Genomic DNA, 17298 nt, shown 5'->3' with positions numbered 1-17298 from the left:
AAGGTGACCTAATAGAGGTCTTTACATTTATGAAAGGTTTTGATAAGAGTGGATACAGAGAGAATGTTTCCACCTGTGGGGAAGAGTAAAACTAGAGGCCATCAATATAAGATAGTCACTAAGAAATCAAATGGGGAATTCAGAAGAAACTTCTTTACCCAAAGAGTGGAACTCTCTACTACAGGGAGTGGTGTGAGGTGGATAGAACACAAGAACATAAGAACAGGAGTCGGCCCCTCGGCCCTGCTCTGCTCCACCATTCAATCAGATCATGGCTGACCTAACTCCACTTTCCTGCTCTATCCCATTCCCTTCACTCCCTTAGCATCCAAATATCAATCGATCTCAGCATTGAATATATTCAGAGACTCAGCATCCATAGCCCTCTGGGGCAGAGGATTCCAAAGATTCACAACCCTGTGAGTGAAGAAATTCCTCCTCATCTCGGTGTTAAATGATCTATAGATGCATTTAAGGGGAGGTTAGATAAGCATACCATCATCATAGGCAGTCCCTCAGAATCGAGGAAGACTTGCTTCCACTCGTCACATGAGTTCTTAGGTGGCTGTACAGTCCAATACGAGAACCACAGTCCCTGTCACAGGTGGGGCTGGTTTGCCGCACGCTCTTTCCGCTGCCTGCGCTTGGTTTCTGCATGCTCTCGGCGATGAGACTTGAGGTGCTCAGCGTCCTCCCGGATGCACTTCCTCCACTTAGGGTGGTCTTTGGCCAGGGACTCCCAGGTGTCATTGGGGATGTTGCACTTTATCAGGGAGGCTTTGAGGGTGTCCTTGTAATGTTTCCGCTGCCCACCTTTGGCTCGTTTGCCGTGAAGGAGTTCCAAGTAGAGCGCTTGCTTTAGGAGTCTCGTGTCAGACATGCGGACAATGTGGCCTGCCCAGCGGAGCTGATCAAGTGTGGTCAGTGCTTCAATGCTGGGGATGTTGGCCTGGTCAAGGATGCTAATGCTGGTGCGTCTGTCCTCCCAGGGGATTTGTAGGATCTTGCGGAGACATCGTTGGTGATATTTCTCCAGCGACTTGAGGTGTCTACTGTACATAGTCCATGTCTCTGAGCCACACAGGAGGGCGGGTATTACTACAGCCCTGTAGACCATGAGCTTGGTGGCAGATTTGAGGGCCTGGTCTTCAAACACTCTTTTCCTCAGGCAGCACTGGCGCACTGCAGGCAGTGTTGAATCTCGTCGTCAATGTCTGCTCTTGTTCATAAGAGGCTCCCGAGGTATGGGAAATGGTCCACCTTGTCTAGGGCCGCGCCGTGGATCTTGATGACTGGGGCAATGCTGTACAGCGAGGACAGGCTGGTGGAGGACCTTTGTCTTTTGGATATTTAGCGTAAGGACCATGCTTTCGGACGCCTCAGTAAATACGTCGACTATGTCCTGGAGTTCAGCCTGTCATTGCTTTCCAAATGCGCTACAATTTAATAATTGATTCCAACATTTTCCCCACTATCGATGTCAGGCTAACCAGTCTATAATTACCCGTTTTCTCTCTCCCTCCTATTTAAAAAGTGGGGTTACATTAGCTAACCTCCAATCTATAGGAACTGATCCCGAGTCCATGGAATATTGGAAAATGATCACCAATGCATCCACTATTTCTAGGGCCACTTCCTTAAGTACTCTGGGATGCGGACGATCAGGCCCTGGGGATTTATCAGTCTTAAATCCCATCAATTTCCCCAACACAATTTCCTGACTAATAAGGATTTCCTTTAGTTCCTCCTTCTCACCAGACCCTCGGTCCCCGAGTATTTCCAGAAGGTTATTTGTGTCTTCCTTAGTGAAGACAGAGTCAAAGTATTTATTCAACTGGTCTGCCATTTCTTTGTTCCAAATTATAAATTCACCTGAATCTGACTGCAAGAGACTTACATTTGTCTTCACTAATCTTTTTCTCTTTATATATCTATAGAAGCTTTTACAGTCAGTTTTTATGTTCCCTGCAAGCTTACTCTCATACTCTATTTCCCCCTCATAATTAAACCCTTTGTCCTCCTCTGCTGAATTCTAAATTTTACCCAGTCCTTGGGTTTCCTACTTTTTCTGGCCAATTTATATCCCTCTTCCTTGGATTTAACACTATCTCTAATTTCCTTTTCGAGCCACCTTCCCCGTTTTATTTTTACACCAGACACGGATGTACAATTGTTGAAGTTCATCCAAGTGATCTGCCATTGCCTATTCACCGTCAACCCTCCAAGTATCATTCGCCATTCTATCCCAGCCAATTCATGTCTCATACCATCGAAGTACTGTAACTGATCGAAGCCTATCCCCCCCAGTACTGTAACTGATCGAAGCCCCCCCCCTTCCCAGTACTATAACTCTGATCGAAGCCCCCCCCCCCCGGTACTGTAACTGATCAAAGCGCCCCCCCCCCCCCAACAGTACTGTAACTCTGATCAAAGCCCCCCCCCCAGTACTGTAACTGATCAAAGCCCCCCCATTCCCAGTACTATAACTCTGATCGAAGCCCCCCCCCCCCAGTTACTGTAACTGATCAAAGCGCCCCCCCCCCCACAGTACTGTAACTCTGATCGAAGCCCCCCCCCAGTACTGTAACTCTGATTGAAGGCCCCCCCCAGTACTGTAACTCTGATCGAAGCCCCCCCCCCCAGTACTGTAACTCTGATTGAAGGCCCCCCCCCAGTACTGTAACTCTGATCGAAGCCCCCCCCCCAGTACTGTAACTGATCAAAGCCCCCCTCCAGTACTGTAACTCTGATTGAAGGCCCCCCCCCAGTACTGTAACTCTGATCGAAGCCCCCCTCCAGTACTGTAACTGATCAAAGCCCCCCTCCAGTACTGTAACTCTGATCGAAGCCCCCACCCCCAGTACTGTAACTCTGATCGAAGCCCCCCTCCAGTACTGTAACTGATCAAAGCCCCCCTCCAGTACTGTAACTCTGATCGAAGCCCCCACCCCCCGTACCCCAGCTGCATTTTAACCTTCCTTGATGTCTGTGTCTCTATTACTGCTCTGTGAATTATTGCCGATATTCATCACTGAACGAAGCTGTCTGATCCTCATTTTCTGGCCGGGATTATTTTGGATCTGGTCTGTACCATTTAATATTTTACAAAGCCTGAGGTTTCCTCTTCCACCTTCCCACATAGCTCATCCTCTTTACACTTTGAATCAACCTTTTTGCGCTTCTTTCCAATGCTTCAAGATATTTTTAATGGTGCAGCGTCCACAATTGAACCCAGTTGGTCTTAAATCCCTTTAAAACCAACAGTCCTTATGACATGCAGGGCGCCTATCTTGCCACATTGACTTCAAAAGTTGGATAGTGAGTTAGTGTTGACTTCAGTTGTGCATAATTCTGGATGGGAGTGCCAGCACAGCCTTCGGTCACCTAAGGAAGAGAGTTTTCGAAGATCAGGCCCTCAAATCTGGCATCAAGCTAATGTCCTACAGGGCTGCAGTGGTACTCCTGTATGGCTCAGAGAAGTGGACTATATACAGTATACACCTCAAATCGCTGGACAACGATGTCTCCGCAAGATTCTGCAAATCCCCTGGGAGGACAGACGCACCAACATCGGTGTTCTCGATCAGGCCAACATCACCAGCATCGAAGTATTGACCACACTCGACCTGCTCCGTTGAGCAGGCCACATTGTTCACATGCCTGACACAAAACTCCCAAAGCAAGCACTCTACTCGGAACTCCTACACGGCAAGCGAGCCCCAGGCGGCAGAGGAAACGTTTCAAGGACACCCTCAAAGCCTCCTTGATAAACTGCAACATCCCCACTGACACCTGGGATTCCCCGGCCGAAGACCATCTTAAGTGGAGGAAGAGCATCCGGGAGGGCGCTGAGCACCTCGAGTCTCGTCGCTGAGAGCATGCAGAAAACAAGCGCAGACAGTGGAAGGAGCGTGCGGCAAACCAGACTCCCTACCCAGCCTTTCCTCTAACCACTGTCTGTCCCACCTGTGACAGAGACTGTAATTCCCGTATTGGACTGTTCAGTCACCTAAGAACTCACTTTTAGAGTGGAAGCAAGTCTTCCTCGATTTCGAGGGACTGCCTATGATGATGATAATTCTGGAAAATGTTGAGAATCTTAGCAATTCTGAAAGATATTCTTTCTGTGCTCATCTCTTGGCTCCTTTCTGCAGCCTTCCTCGAATATCTCTTTACTATTTCAGCAGGTTTCTGTATTCCCTCCTTTTTGCCCGTCACAGTTTGTTTTCCTTAATCCCATTTCCATCACCTCTATTCAATCACTGACGATTGCATGTTTCGTTTGTATTTAGTCAACATTTTTCCTCGGCGCAGATCTCCTCAGTTAATTTCTCGATGTCATTTCATCTGCAGTAAATCAAACCTCGGGTGGTAATTTAAACTTAATGCTGGGGCGTAAAACAGAAGTTAGAGTTCAGACACCCGCCCTGTTGCCCTTCGATTTCAATGGAAACACCAGGCAGTGGCTGTAACAGGCACTCGACCCACAATGGCAGCTCCAGGCTCCAGCACTGAGCTGAAAATTACCCGCCCCGCCCCTGGACTGTACAATTGAAGACGCTCCCCTTAAAATCTACCTCTTTGACCAAAAGTCACCTGCCCCAATATATGTGGCTCCGTGTCAGATGTTGTTATTTTCTTGAAAACACTTCTGTGAAGCAACTTGGGATGTTTTTATTACATTAAAGGCGCTATATAAATATAAGCTGTTGTTGTTGCATTGCAGAGCACACGGGAGGAGCAACAACCTGCTGGGGGAGGCCTGCCTCAATTTATGGTGGGGTTTCACAGAACCTGCCTACCAATGAAGTCTAAGACATTTCATAGGGCCATTTAATGGCATGCCAAATGGTCTGCCAAGTCTGGGGCAACTATCCATCCTTCAGCACCGAGATTTGGCCGCCGAAGTGAATGTCACAGCACTGCGGGAATGTGGCCATTACAGGGCCATCTGCAGTGGAACTGGGTGAGAGGAGCTGATCCCAGGCAGTTTGTCTAAAGACAAGACTGTAGGCACCTTGAGCGTAGTTGTCCATCCATCAGCTCCCACACGGATTACCGGACATGCTGAACAAGTGCCCAGCAGCAGGGGGACAGCGGGAGTTGCCATGGCTGATGCAGCGGTTTCTTGGACCGCTCTAATGATACACAACCCGATGGATTGTGTGCAGTCCAGGAAGCGAGCACAGCATTCAATGTGGAGCAGGAGTTACAAGGCCATCTGATGAACCAGGGAAGCACCACCTCCAGCCCAACACACACACAGCAGCCAGCCTGCATACTCCCGATCCCACTGGGCAATGGCTACAATGGAACAGAAAATACACAGGTAGCTCGTGACATTACAGAACATTAACTGAGTTTATTCTACTTGAGCTGTCACCTGAGCGTTCACTTGGGATGGGGCAGAATAATTATGATCTGGAATGTATTGCCCGTAAGGCAGTGGAAGCAGATTCAATTATATGTTTCAAAATACTTTCAACGGAAAAAGATATGGGGAAAGAGCAGGGAAGTGTGGGGCTGATTGGGTCGCTGTTTCAAAGAGTTGGCACAGGATCAATGGGCCGAACAGCCTCCTGTTGGGATGTACGATTCTGCGAATCGGATAGAGCAGAGGAATGCACTGGTATCTATGGCAGAGGCCAAGAGTGGGATGATGCACTGGTCCACTTTTTGTGGGCACGTGGGAGGAACAGCCATTAAAGTGAAGGACCCGTCTCGTCAAGCCTGACTCAATGCTCTTCAGTTTGGCATTGAAATACCAAATGGATTAAAATAATGACAGAAATTCTCAGCTACCCAATATACAACTGAGGTTCCCAGGCACGTCTTTGGCCTTCGCATGTGCTCAATGGATGGCAGAGTTATGTAGTGGGCAGCAGACTACAATGACCTTTGGGACACACTGGAACACCCCACCCAGATCTATCCAAGCATCTGGATCTGTGTTGGTACATTCGGATAGTCTGCCCACATGAGCCTCATTCCTCCTCAGCTCATGTGCCGGTCTCATGGGGGTCATGGCCAGTGAAGCAAAGAATGATTGCTAGTGGGCAGTCCTGTGCATGGTATCAGCTGCATATTATTGGGTGGCATTGGGGCAGGGGCCCATTTGACCACGTGTGCCAGCAATGATGTTCTGCACTTTGCTGCTGTCTGCTTTCCATGGAGGAATGGACGAGGTAAGGTTTCGGTCACATGCTTGGTTGTAAAGTTTGGCAAATATGCCTTAATGCTGACGTTCAAGGTGATGGTCAGCTGGACCTCCGTGGACGGAACTATCAACAACTTGCATTTGACACAGTAAAACATCTCCAGTCGCTTAACAAGAGCAGTATCAATTTTAAAAAACATTTTTTGATGAGCCACAAAAGGAGAGATTAGGGCAGGTGGCCAAAAGCTTAACCAAAGAAGTAGGCTTTAAGGGGCATCTGAAAAGAGAGAGTTGGAGAGCTTTCGGGAGCGAATTCCAGTGCTTAGGACCCAGGCAGCTGAAGGCACGGCTGTCATTGGGGGAGCGATTTAAATCAGGGTGTGCTAGAGGCCAGAATTGGAAGAGCGCAGAGATCCCGAAGGCTTGTAGTTCTGAAGGAAGCTAGAGATAGGATGGGGCGAGGCCATGGAGGGGTTTGAAAACAAGGATGGGGAGTTTAGAACTGAGGCGTTGTCGATCCAGGAGCACAGGGATGCTGGGTGAACGAGATGTGGAGAGAGTTCAGATAAGGGCAGCAGCGTTTTGGATGAGCAGTGTGTGGTCGGTAGCTCATCTCGGGGTCAAATACAACACCGAGCTTCCTCACCATGGAACTTGTCTGAAGGTCTGGTCACAGTGACAGTGTCCATTGTGTAGCATTAGCCGCCAAGGCAGATCTCAGACGTGTGAGCAGGTCCAACCTGGTCTGCACATACAAGCAGCTGAACCAAGGTAAGTACAGAAAGGCACCTCGAACACAGAGTTGGGTGAATCACTAACAGGAGCGAATTGCTCAACAGAGTGATGACGGAAATTGGTGCGACTGGGAATTCACTAGTTAATGTTGTGTATATGGGCTTTCAAAAGGCATTTGATAAAGTACCACAGAATAGACAGAAAGCAGAGAGTCGTGGCGAGTGGTTGTGGCCTGGATTTGGGTATACTGGGCATCATTTCAAAGTTTGCAGCTGACATGAAACTCAAATGTCGCAAACAGCGAAAAGGACAGCGACAGACTTCAGGAGGGCACAGGAAAACTGGAGAAGTGGGCAGACATAGGGCAGATGAAATTTAACGCTGAGAAGTGTGAAGTGATTCATTTTGTAGAAGAATGAGGAGTTGCAGGAACAGGGCGATCTGGGGGTGTACGTACACAAGTCAGTGAAGGTGGCAGAACAAGTTGAGAAAGCTGTTAAAAAGCACATGGAATCCTGGGCTTTATAAACAGAGGAATACAGTACAAAAGCAAGGAGCTTATGCTAAACTTGATAAAACACTGGTTAGGCCGCACTTGGAAGATTGTGTCCAATTCTGGGCACCATACTTCAGGAAGGATGTTAAAGCCTTGGAGAGACTGCAGAAAAGATTTACTCGAATGGTGCCAGGTATGAGGGACTTCAGTTACGTGGGGAGACTGGAGACACGAGGGTTGTTCTCCTCGGAGCAGAGACGGTTAATTTGATTCAGATATTCAAAACCATGAAGTATTTGGATAAGAGTAAATATGCTCCCAGTGGGAGGAGGGTCAGGAACCAGTGGACACAGATCGATGGAAATTGGCAAAAGAACCAAAGGCGGCATTAGGAAAAATATTTTTATGCAACAAGTTATGATCTGGAATGCGCAGCCTGAAATGGTGTTGGAAGCAAATTCAATAAGAACTTGCAAAAGGGAATTGGATAAATCCTTGAAGGGGAAAATTGGGAGGGCTGCGGGGAAAGAGTGGGAGAGTGGGACTAATCGGATTGCTCTCAGAGCCGGCACGGGCATGATGGGCGAATGGCCCCCTGCTGTGCTGTATGATTCTGTGATTCATCTCGGGTGCAAGCATACCTCCCTGGCCTGGTTCCTCAGAATCTCCTCCAAAACCTGCCAATGAGGAGGTTCACACAAAGGGATCATCAAACGGCAGCATGCAGACCTAACCCGCTGCGTGCAGCCCAAACCCGCTGCGTGCAGCCCAAACCCACTGCCCTAACCCGCTGCGTGGTGCCCTAACCCGCTGCCCTAACCCGCTGCCTGCTGCAAAGAAATCAAATGAACAACTTGGACTGTAGGGAAACAAAGTGCCACAACGATTAAAGGCACTCTGGTATGACCAAAGTTTCCAAAATGGTTCAAAGGCCTTTCAAACCAACACTTGTTCTCATTTTGCTAACTAGTCTATCATGCGGTACTTTACCAAACTATACACATCAACAACCGCATTGCCCTCGTCAACCCTCTCCAGTACTTCACCAAACAACTCAATCAAGTTAGTCAAACACGATTTGCCTCAATAAATCTGTGCTGTCATTTCGCAATCCAAGTAACAATTAATTTGGTCCCGGATTATTGTCTCCAAAGGCTTCCCCACCACCGACCGTAGGCTGACTGGCCTGTAGTTACCGCATTCATCCCTTGCCCTTTCTAGGGGGAGTATTTTTAATTCCAAGTACCCCCCACATGTCAGTAAAATAAAACTGAAATAACATTCCCTATTTTAGGATGGGACAGGCTGGGTGGGTGGGTGGGTGAGTGGGATGGACAGACGGGCCGGGCCGGGGCCGGGTGGGTAGGACGGGCCGGGCCGGGGCCGGGTGGGTAGGACGGGCCGGGCCGGGGCCGGGTGGGTAGGACGGGCCGGGCCGGGGCCGGGTGGGTAGGACGGGCCGGGCCGGGGCCGGGGGGGTAGGACGGGCCGGGCCGGGGCCGGGTGGGTAGGACGGGCCGGGCCGGGTGGGGAGGACGGGCAGGGCCAGGGCCGGGTGGGGAGGACGGGCCGGGTGGGGAGGACGGGCCGGGGCCGGGTGGGGAGGACGGGCCGGGCCGGGGCCGGGTGGGTAGGACGGGCCGGGCCGGGGCCGGGGGGGTAGGACGGGCCGGGCCGGGGCCGGGGGGGTAGGACGGGCCGGGCCGGGGCCGGGGGGGTAGGACGGGCCGGGCCGGGGCCGGGGGGGTAGGACGGGCCGGGCCGGGGCCGGGGGGGTAGGACGGGCCGGGCCGGGTGGGTAGGACGGGCCGGGGCCGGGTGGGTAGGACGGGCCGGGGCCGGGTGGGTAGGACGGGCCGGGGCCGGGTGGGTAGGACGGGCCGGGGCCGGGTGGGTAGGACGGGCCGGGGCCGGGTGGGTAGGACGGGCCGGGGCCGGGTGGGTAGGACGGGCCGGGGCCGGGTGGGTAGGACGGGCCGGGTGGGGCGGGGTGGGTAGGACGGGCCGGGTGGGGCTGGGTGGGTAGGACGGGCCGGGTGGGTAGGACGGGCCGGGCCGGACGGGCCGGGTGGGTAGGACGGGCCGGGTGGGTAGGACGGGCCGGGTGGGTAGGACGGGCCGGGTGGGTAGGACGGGCCGGGTGGGTAGGACGGGCCGGGTGGGGCTGGGTGGGTAGGATGGGCCGGGTGGGTAGGACGGGCCGGGCCGGGTGGGGCCGGGTGGGTAGGACGGGCCGGGCCGGGTGGGTAGGACGGGCCGGGTGGGTAGGACGGGCCGGGTGGGGCGGGCCGGGCCGGGTGGGGCGGACGGGCCGGGTGGGGCGGACGGGCCGGGTGGGGCGGACGGGCCGGGTGGGGCGGACGGGCCGGGTGGGGCAGACGGGCCGGGTGGGTAGGACAGGCCGGGTGGGTAGGACGGGCCGGGTGGGGCTGGGTGGGTAGGACGGGCCGGGCCGGGTGGGTAGGACGGGCCGGGCCGGGTGGGTAGGACGGGCCGGGCCGGGTGGGTAGGACGGGCCGGGCCGGGTGGGTAGGACGGGCCGGGCCGGGTGGGTAGGACGGGCCGGGCCGGGTGGGGCCGGGTGGGTAGGACGGGTCGGGTGGGGAGGACGGGCCGGGTGGGGCTGGGTGGGTAGGACGGGCCGGGTGGGGCTGGGTGGGTAGGACGGGCCGGGTGGGGCTGGGTGGGTAGGACGGGCCGGGTGGGGCTGGGTGGGTAGGACGGGCCGGGTGGGTAGGACGGGCTGGGTGGGTAGGACGGGCCGGGTGGGTAGGACGGGCTGGGTGGGTAGGACGGGCCGGGTGGGGCTGGGTGGGTAGGACGGGCCGGGTGGGGCTGGGTGGGTAGGACGGGCCGGGTGGGGCTGGGTGGGTAGGACGGGCCGGGTGGGGCTGGGTGGGTAGGACGGGCCGGGTGGGTAGGACGGGCCGGGTGGGGCTGGGTGGGTAGGACGGGCCGGGTGGGTAGGACGGGCCGGGTGGGTAGGATCGGCCGGGTGGGGCTGGGTGGGTAGGACGGGCCGGGCCAGGTGGGGCGGGCCGGACGGGTAGGACGGGCCGGGGCCGGGTGGGTAGGACGGGCCGGGGCCGGGTGGGGCCGGGTGCGTAGGACGGGCCGGCTGGGGCCGGGTGGGTAGGACGGGCCGGGTGGGGCGGACGGGCCGGGTGGGGCGGACGGGCCGGGTGGGGCCGGGTGGGTAGGACGGGCCGGGTGGGGCCGGGTGGGTAGGACGGGCCGGGTGGGGCCGGGTGGGTAGGACGGGCCGGGTGGGGCTGGGTGGGTAGGACGGGCCGGGTGGGGCTGGGTGGGTAGGACGGGCCGGGTGGGTAGGACGGGCCGGGTGGGTAGGACGGGCCGGGCCGGGGCCGGGTGGGTAGGACGGGCCGGGCCGGGGCCGGGTGGGTAGGACGGGCCGGGGCCGGGTGGGTAGGACGGGCCGGGGCCGGGTGGGTAGGACGGGCCGGGGCCGGGTGGGTACGACGGGCCGGGGCCGGGTGGGTAGGACGGGCCGGGGCCGGGTGGGTAGGACGGGCCGGGGCCGGGTGGGTAGGACGGGCCGGGGCCGGGTGGGTAGGACGGGCCGGGGCCGGGTGGGTAGGACGGGCCGGGTGGGGCGGGGCGGACGGGCCGGGTGGGGCGGGGCTGGGTGGGTAGGACGGGCCGGGCCGGGCTGGGTGGGTAGGACGGGCCGGGCCGGGTGGGTAGGACGGGGCGGGCCGGGTGGGTAGGACGGGCCGGGGCCGGGTGGGTAGGACGGGCCGGGGCCGGGTGGGTAGGACGGGCCGGGTGGGTAGGACGGGCCGGGTGGGGCTGGGTGGGTAGGATGGGCCGGGTGGGTAGGACGGGCCGGGTGGGTAGGACGGGCCGGGCCGGGTGGGGCCGGGTGGGTAGGACGGGCCGGGCCGGGTGGGGCCGGGTGGGTAGGACGGGCCGGGCCGGGTGGGGCCGGGTGGGTAGGACGGGTCGGGTGGGGCTGGTTGGGTAGGACGGGCTGGGATGGGGCTGGGTGGGTAGGACGTGCCGGGTGGGGCTGGGTGGGTAGGACGGGCCGGGTGGGGCTGGGTGGGTAGGACGGGCCGGGTGGGGCTGGGTGGGTAGGACGGGCCGGGTGGAGCTGGGTGGGTAGGACGGGCCGGGTGGGTAGGACGGGCCGGGTGGGGCTGGGTGGGTAGGACGGGCCGGGTGGGGCTGGGTGGGTAGGACGGGCCGGGTGGGGCTGGGTGGGTAGGACGGGCCGGGTGGGTAGGACGGGCCGGGTGGGGCTGGGTGGGTAGGATCGGCCGGGTGGGGCTGGGTGGGTAGGACGGGCCGGGGCCGGGTGGGTAGGACGGGCCGGGGCCGGGTGGGTAGGACGGGCCGGGGCCGGGTGGGTAGGACGGGCCGGGGCCGGGTGGGTAGGACGGGCCGGGGCCGGGTGGGTAGGACGGGCCGGGGCCGGGTGGGTAGGACGGGCCGGGGCCGGGTGGGGCCGGGTGCGTAGGACGGGCCGGCTGGGGCCGGGTGGGTAGGACGGGCCGGGTGGGGCGGACGGGCCGGGTGGGGCGGACGGGCCGGGTGGGGCCGGGTGGGGCGGACGGGCCGGGTGGGGCGGACGGGCCAGGCCGGGTGGGGCTGGGTGGGTAGGACGGGCCGGGTGGGTAGGACGGCCGGGTGGGGCTGGGTGGGTAGGACGGGCCGGGTGGGGCGGACGGGCCGGGTGGGGCCGGGTGGGTAGGACGGGCCGGGTGGGGCCGGGTGGGGCGGACGGGCCGGGTGGGGCCGGGTGGGGCGGACGGGCCGGGTGGGGCGGACGGGCCAGGCCGGGTGGGGCCGGGTGGGTAGGACGGGCCGGGTGGGGCTGGGTGGGTAGGACGGGCCGGGTGGGGCTGGGTGGGTAGGACAGGCCGGGTGGGTAGGACGGGCCGGGTGGGTAGGACGGGCCGGGCCGGGGTGGGGCGAGCCGGACGGGCGGGGGCTGGGTGGGTAGGACGGGCCGGGGTGGGGCCGGGTGGGACAGGCCGGGGCCGGGTGGGTAGGTAGGACGGGCCGGGTGGGGCCAGGTGGGAAGGGCCGGGGCCGGGTGGGACGGGCCGGGGCCGGGTGGGATGGGCCGGTAGGACGGGCCGGGTGGGGCTGGGTGGGTAGGACGGGCCGGGTGGAGCCGGGTGGGTCGGACGGGCCGGGGCCGGGTGGGTAGGACGGGCCGGGTGGGGCCGGGTGGGGCCGGGTGGGTAGGACGGGCCGGGTGGGGCCGGGTGGGTAGGACGGGCCGGGTGGGTAGGACGGGCCGGGTGGGGAGGACGGGCCGGGTGGGGAGGACGGGCCGGGGCCGGGTGGGTAGGACGGGCCGGGGCCGGGTGGGTAGGACGGGCCGGGGCCGGGTGGGTAGGACGGGCCGGGGCCGGGTGGGTAGGACGGGCCGGGGCCGGGTGGGTAGGACGGGCCGGGGCCGGCTGGGTAGGACGGGCCGGGTGGGGCTGGGTAGGACGGGCCGGGCGGGGTGGGTGGGGCCGGGTGGGTAGGACGGGCCGGGGCCGGGTGGGTAGGACGGGCCGGGGCCGGGTGGGTAGGACGGGCCGGGGCCGGGTGGGTAGGACGGGCCGGGGCCGGGTGGGTAGGACGGGCCGGGGCCGGGTGGGTAGGACGGGCCGGGGCCGGGTGGGTAGGACGGGCCGGGTGGGGCCGGGTGGACGGGCCGGGCCGGGTGGGTAGGACGGGCCGGGGCTGGGTGGGTGGGGCCGGGTGGGTAGGACGGGCCGAGGCCGGGTGGGTGGGGCCGGGTGGGTAGGACGGGCCGGGGCTGGGTGGGTAGGACGGGCCGGGCCGGGTGGGTGGGGCCGGGTGGATAGGACGGGCCGAGGCCGGGTGGGTGACGCCGGGTGGGTAGGACGGGCCGGGGCTGGGTGGGGCCGGGTGGGTGGGACGGGCCGGGGCTGGGTGGGTAGGACGGGCCGGGTGGGTAGGACGGGCCGGGTGGGGCTGGGTAGGACGGGCCGGGTGGGGCTGGGTAGGACGGGCCGGGTGGGGCTGGGTAGGACGGGCCGGGTGGGGCTGGGTAGGACGGGCCGGGCGGGGTGGGTGGGTAGGACGGGCCGGGGCCGGGTGGGTAGGACGGGTGGACGGGCCGGGCCGGGTGGACGGGCCGGGCCGGGTGGGTAGGACGGGCCGAGGCCGGGTGGGTGGGGCCGGGTGGGTAGGACGGGCCGGGGCTGGGTGGGGCCGGGTGGGTAGGACGGGCCGGGGGGGGCCGGGTGGACGGGCCGGGTGGGTAGGACGGGCCGGGGCTGGGTGGGTGGGGCCGGGTGGGTAGGACGGGCCGGGCCGGGTGGGTGGGGCCGGGTGGGTAGGACGGGCCGGGTGGGGCCGGGTGCGTAGGACGGGCCGGCCGGGTGGGGTGCACAATGAGCTGTCTGACCCAAGAATACTGGTTACATAATGGAATTTCCAGTCTAGAAGCAGAGCCAGGAGTGCCCTCCTCAAGGTGTGCTACGTTTCTCCACATAGGATGAATGCTTTATATTAAATACACCATGGAGGAGCGACCCAGGAGTTACTTTCCATGCATTATCTCTATAAATACAGCAGCCGTTACCTTGCAGCTCCTCGGGGTCCTTCACCACAATGTGTGCATTTAGGTCTTGCAGCTGCTCATGCAATGTCTCCAGCTTTCGATTGGAGTTTTTCAGGACATGTTCCACATTGGACAGGTTTTTTTTGTCAGTGGTGACTTTCCGCAAGTTCTCTGCACCTTCTTTTATCTTCAACTCCTTCCTGATCTCCCGCTTAATCTGCTCCTTGGCTTCGTCCAGTTTCTGCTGGCACGAAGTGTCTGAGAAATCGGAGCTCTGGTCAAATCCAAGTTGTTCGAAAATGGGAAAACTTCCAGGGTCGCTCTGCAGGGAAAGCAAAGTGATTGGTTGGTCGCTAAATCACGACTGCTGTTTGCATTAAGTTAGGAGGGTTAGCTACAGTATTGCAGCATAATCACAGTAATATAATAATAAATCACAGTCCATGCCCGCACGCAGCAAGTCCTGGATGACATTCAGGCTGATAAGCGGCAAGTAACATTCACGCCACAAGTACCAGGCAATGACTGTCTCCAACAAGCGAGAGTCGAACCACCGTCCCCTGACATTCAACGGCATTACCATCACCAAATCCCCCATCATTAACATCCTGGGGTCACCATTGACCAGAAACTTAACTGGACCAGCCATATAAATATTGTGACTACAAGAGCAGGTCAGAGGCTGGGTATTCTGTGTCAAATGTCTCACCTCCTGACTCCCCAAAGCACAAGTCAGGAATACTCTCCACTTGCCTGGATGAGTGCAGCTCCAACAACACTCAAGAAGCTCGACACCATCCAAGACAAAGCAGCCCGCTTGATTGGCCCCAAATCCAGTACCTTAAACAGTCACTCCCTCGACCACACCATTGAGGAGCGTGGCTGTAGTGTACCATCTACAAGATGCACTGCAGTAACTCGCCAAGGCTTCTTCGGCAGCACCTCCCAAACTCGTGACCTCTACACCTAGAAGGACAAGGGCAGCAGGCACATGGGAACACCACCACCTCCAAGTCACACACAGTGGGACCTGATTAACTGGGACCTGATTAATTGGTTAACTGATTAACGAATTTTTAGAATTATAGAGTAGCTGCATGCTGTGTACATGCTCACTAACAATGGAAAAGGTTACAGCGTGGTTGGGGCCAAAACACAGTCATCGGGTTAAGCGCTGTCCCGACCAGATAACAGGAACATGCCGCGAAGCAGTGAACAACAGGAGGAAGGGGCATGATGTGGTAATCACATAGAAACATAGAAAATAGGTGCAGGAGTAGGCCATTCGGCCCTTCTAGCCTGCACCGCCATTCAATGAGTTCATGGCTGAACATGCAACTTCAGTACCCCATTCCTGCTTTCTCGCCATATCCTTTGATCCCCCTAGTAGTAAGGACTTCATCTAACTCCTTTTTGAATATAATTAGTGAATTGGCCCCAACAACTTTCTGTGGTAGAGAATTCCACAGGTTCACCACTCTCTGGGTACCATGACACCCAGGTCTCGTTGCAACTCCACTTTGCCTAATCTGTCACCATTCAGATAATAGTCTGTCTCTCTGTTTTTACCACTAAAGTGGATAACCTCACATTTATCCACATTATACTTCATCTGCCATGCATTTGCCCACTCACCTAACCTATCCAAGTCACTCTGCAGCCTCATAGCAGCCTCCTCGCAGCTCACACTGCCACCCAACTTAGTGTCATCCGCAAATTTGGAGATACTACATTGAATCCCCTCGTCTAAATCATTAATGTACAGTGTAAACAGCTGGGGCCTGTGAAAATGTATTTTTATCTAAGCTGATACCACACGGTATTTGTTTGCCCTTTGCAATATATATATAACAAAATGGAGTCCTGATCCTTCCAGAACTTTCTGCATAAAGCAGTTGGCTTGCATAAACAGCTAAACCTGGTTTGAGATGGCTGATGGCCATCAGACAGCTAGGAGACAAGTCATGCTGAGACAAGTACCCCCCCCATGGTGCTCTCCTATTGTCTATACGACACACGTTCCATGCCACCCCACCCTTTTCGAAGTACTCAAACCACCAGCCATTATCTCTTGTAGAGACCTCATCCATTTGATGCAAAAAGATAACTGACTAGGAAACAGAACAATCCTGACACAATGCAAGACAGGCCAACTAATAACCCTGACAAAAGGAAATATCTAGAAACCATGTCAGGACAAGGATGTAGTAATTAACTCTTTATCTGTATTCACTGACCGCGAGACAGAGCCAATACACAGGGAGAGGCCATAACTTGGGTTTTACTGTATAAATATCTCGTGAAACTGTACCATTTCGGAGGTGTTCACTTAGCCATTGACTGAGTGTGACCTGCCCCTTGCTAGCAAGTAAATTAAAGAAACTTCTGCCGGAGCTGAAAGTGTCGGAGTCATTCTTTTCGGAGGTTGAGATTTCGACAGGCCCCAGCACAGAACCTTGCGGTACCCCACTGGTCACTGCCTGCCATTCTGAAAAGTACCCATTTACTCCTACTCTTTGCTTCCTGTCTGACAACCAGTTCTCAATCCATGTCAGCACACTACCCCCAATCCCATGTGCTTTAACTTTGCACATTAATCTCTTGTGTGGGACCTTGTCGAAAGCCTTCTGAATGTCCAAATACACCACATCAACTGGTTCTCCCTTGTCCACTCTACTGGAAACATCCTCAAAAAATTCCAGAAGATTTGTCAAGCATGATTTCCCTTTCACAAATCCATGCTGACTTGGACCTATCATGTCACCCCTTTCCAAATGCACTGCTATGACATCCTTAATAATTGATTCCATCATTTTACCCACTTCTGAGGTCAGGCTGACCGGTCTATAATTCCTCGTTTTCTCTCTCCCTCCTTTTTTAAAAAGTGGGGTTACATTGGCTACCCTCCACTCCATAGGAACTGATCCAGAGTCAATGGAATGTTGGAAAATGACTGTCAATGCATCCGCTATTTCCAAGGCCACCTCCTTAAGTACTCTGGGATGCAGTCCATCAGGCCCTGGGGATTTATCGGCCTTCAATCCCATCAATTTCCCCAACACAATTTCCCGACTAATAAGGATTTCCCTCAGTTCCTCCTCCTTACTAAAGACCCTCTGACCCCTTTTATATCCGGAAGGTTGTTTGTGTCCTCCTTAGTGAATACCGAACCAAAGTACTTGTTCAATTGGTCTGCCATTTCTTTGTTCCCCGTTATGACTTCCCCTGATTCTGACTGCAGGGGACCTACGTTTGTCTTTACTAACCTTTTTCTCTTTACATATCTATAGAAACTTTTGCAATCCGTCTTAATGTTCCCTGCAAGCTTCCTCTCGTACTCCATTTTCCCTGCCCTAATCA

General features: G+C 57.6%; 1 protein-coding gene across 1 annotated transcript in view; it reads right to left on the bottom strand.

Moving 5' to 3' along the window:
• The window catches only part of pkn1a (protein kinase N1a), a 229326-nt gene that overhangs the window by 164552 nt on the left and 47476 nt on the right, over positions 1 to 17298 (bottom strand). Inside the window, exon 2 of the mRNA XM_070869845.1 lies at positions 13960 to 14260. Within this exon, the coding sequence (XP_070725946.1) occupies positions 13960 to 14260 (301 nt within the window). The remainder of the gene's footprint in view (positions 1 to 13959; positions 14261 to 17298) is intronic.

Source organism: Pristiophorus japonicus (assembly GCF_044704955.1).
Source record: "Pristiophorus japonicus isolate sPriJap1 chromosome 24 unlocalized genomic scaffold, sPriJap1.hap1 SUPER_24_unloc_1, whole genome shotgun sequence".
NCBI lineage: Eukaryota > Metazoa > Chordata > Chondrichthyes > Pristiophoridae > Pristiophorus > Pristiophorus japonicus.
The sequence above is the reverse complement of the archived record's forward strand: the minus strand, read 5'-3'. Positions and strand labels throughout refer to the sequence as shown.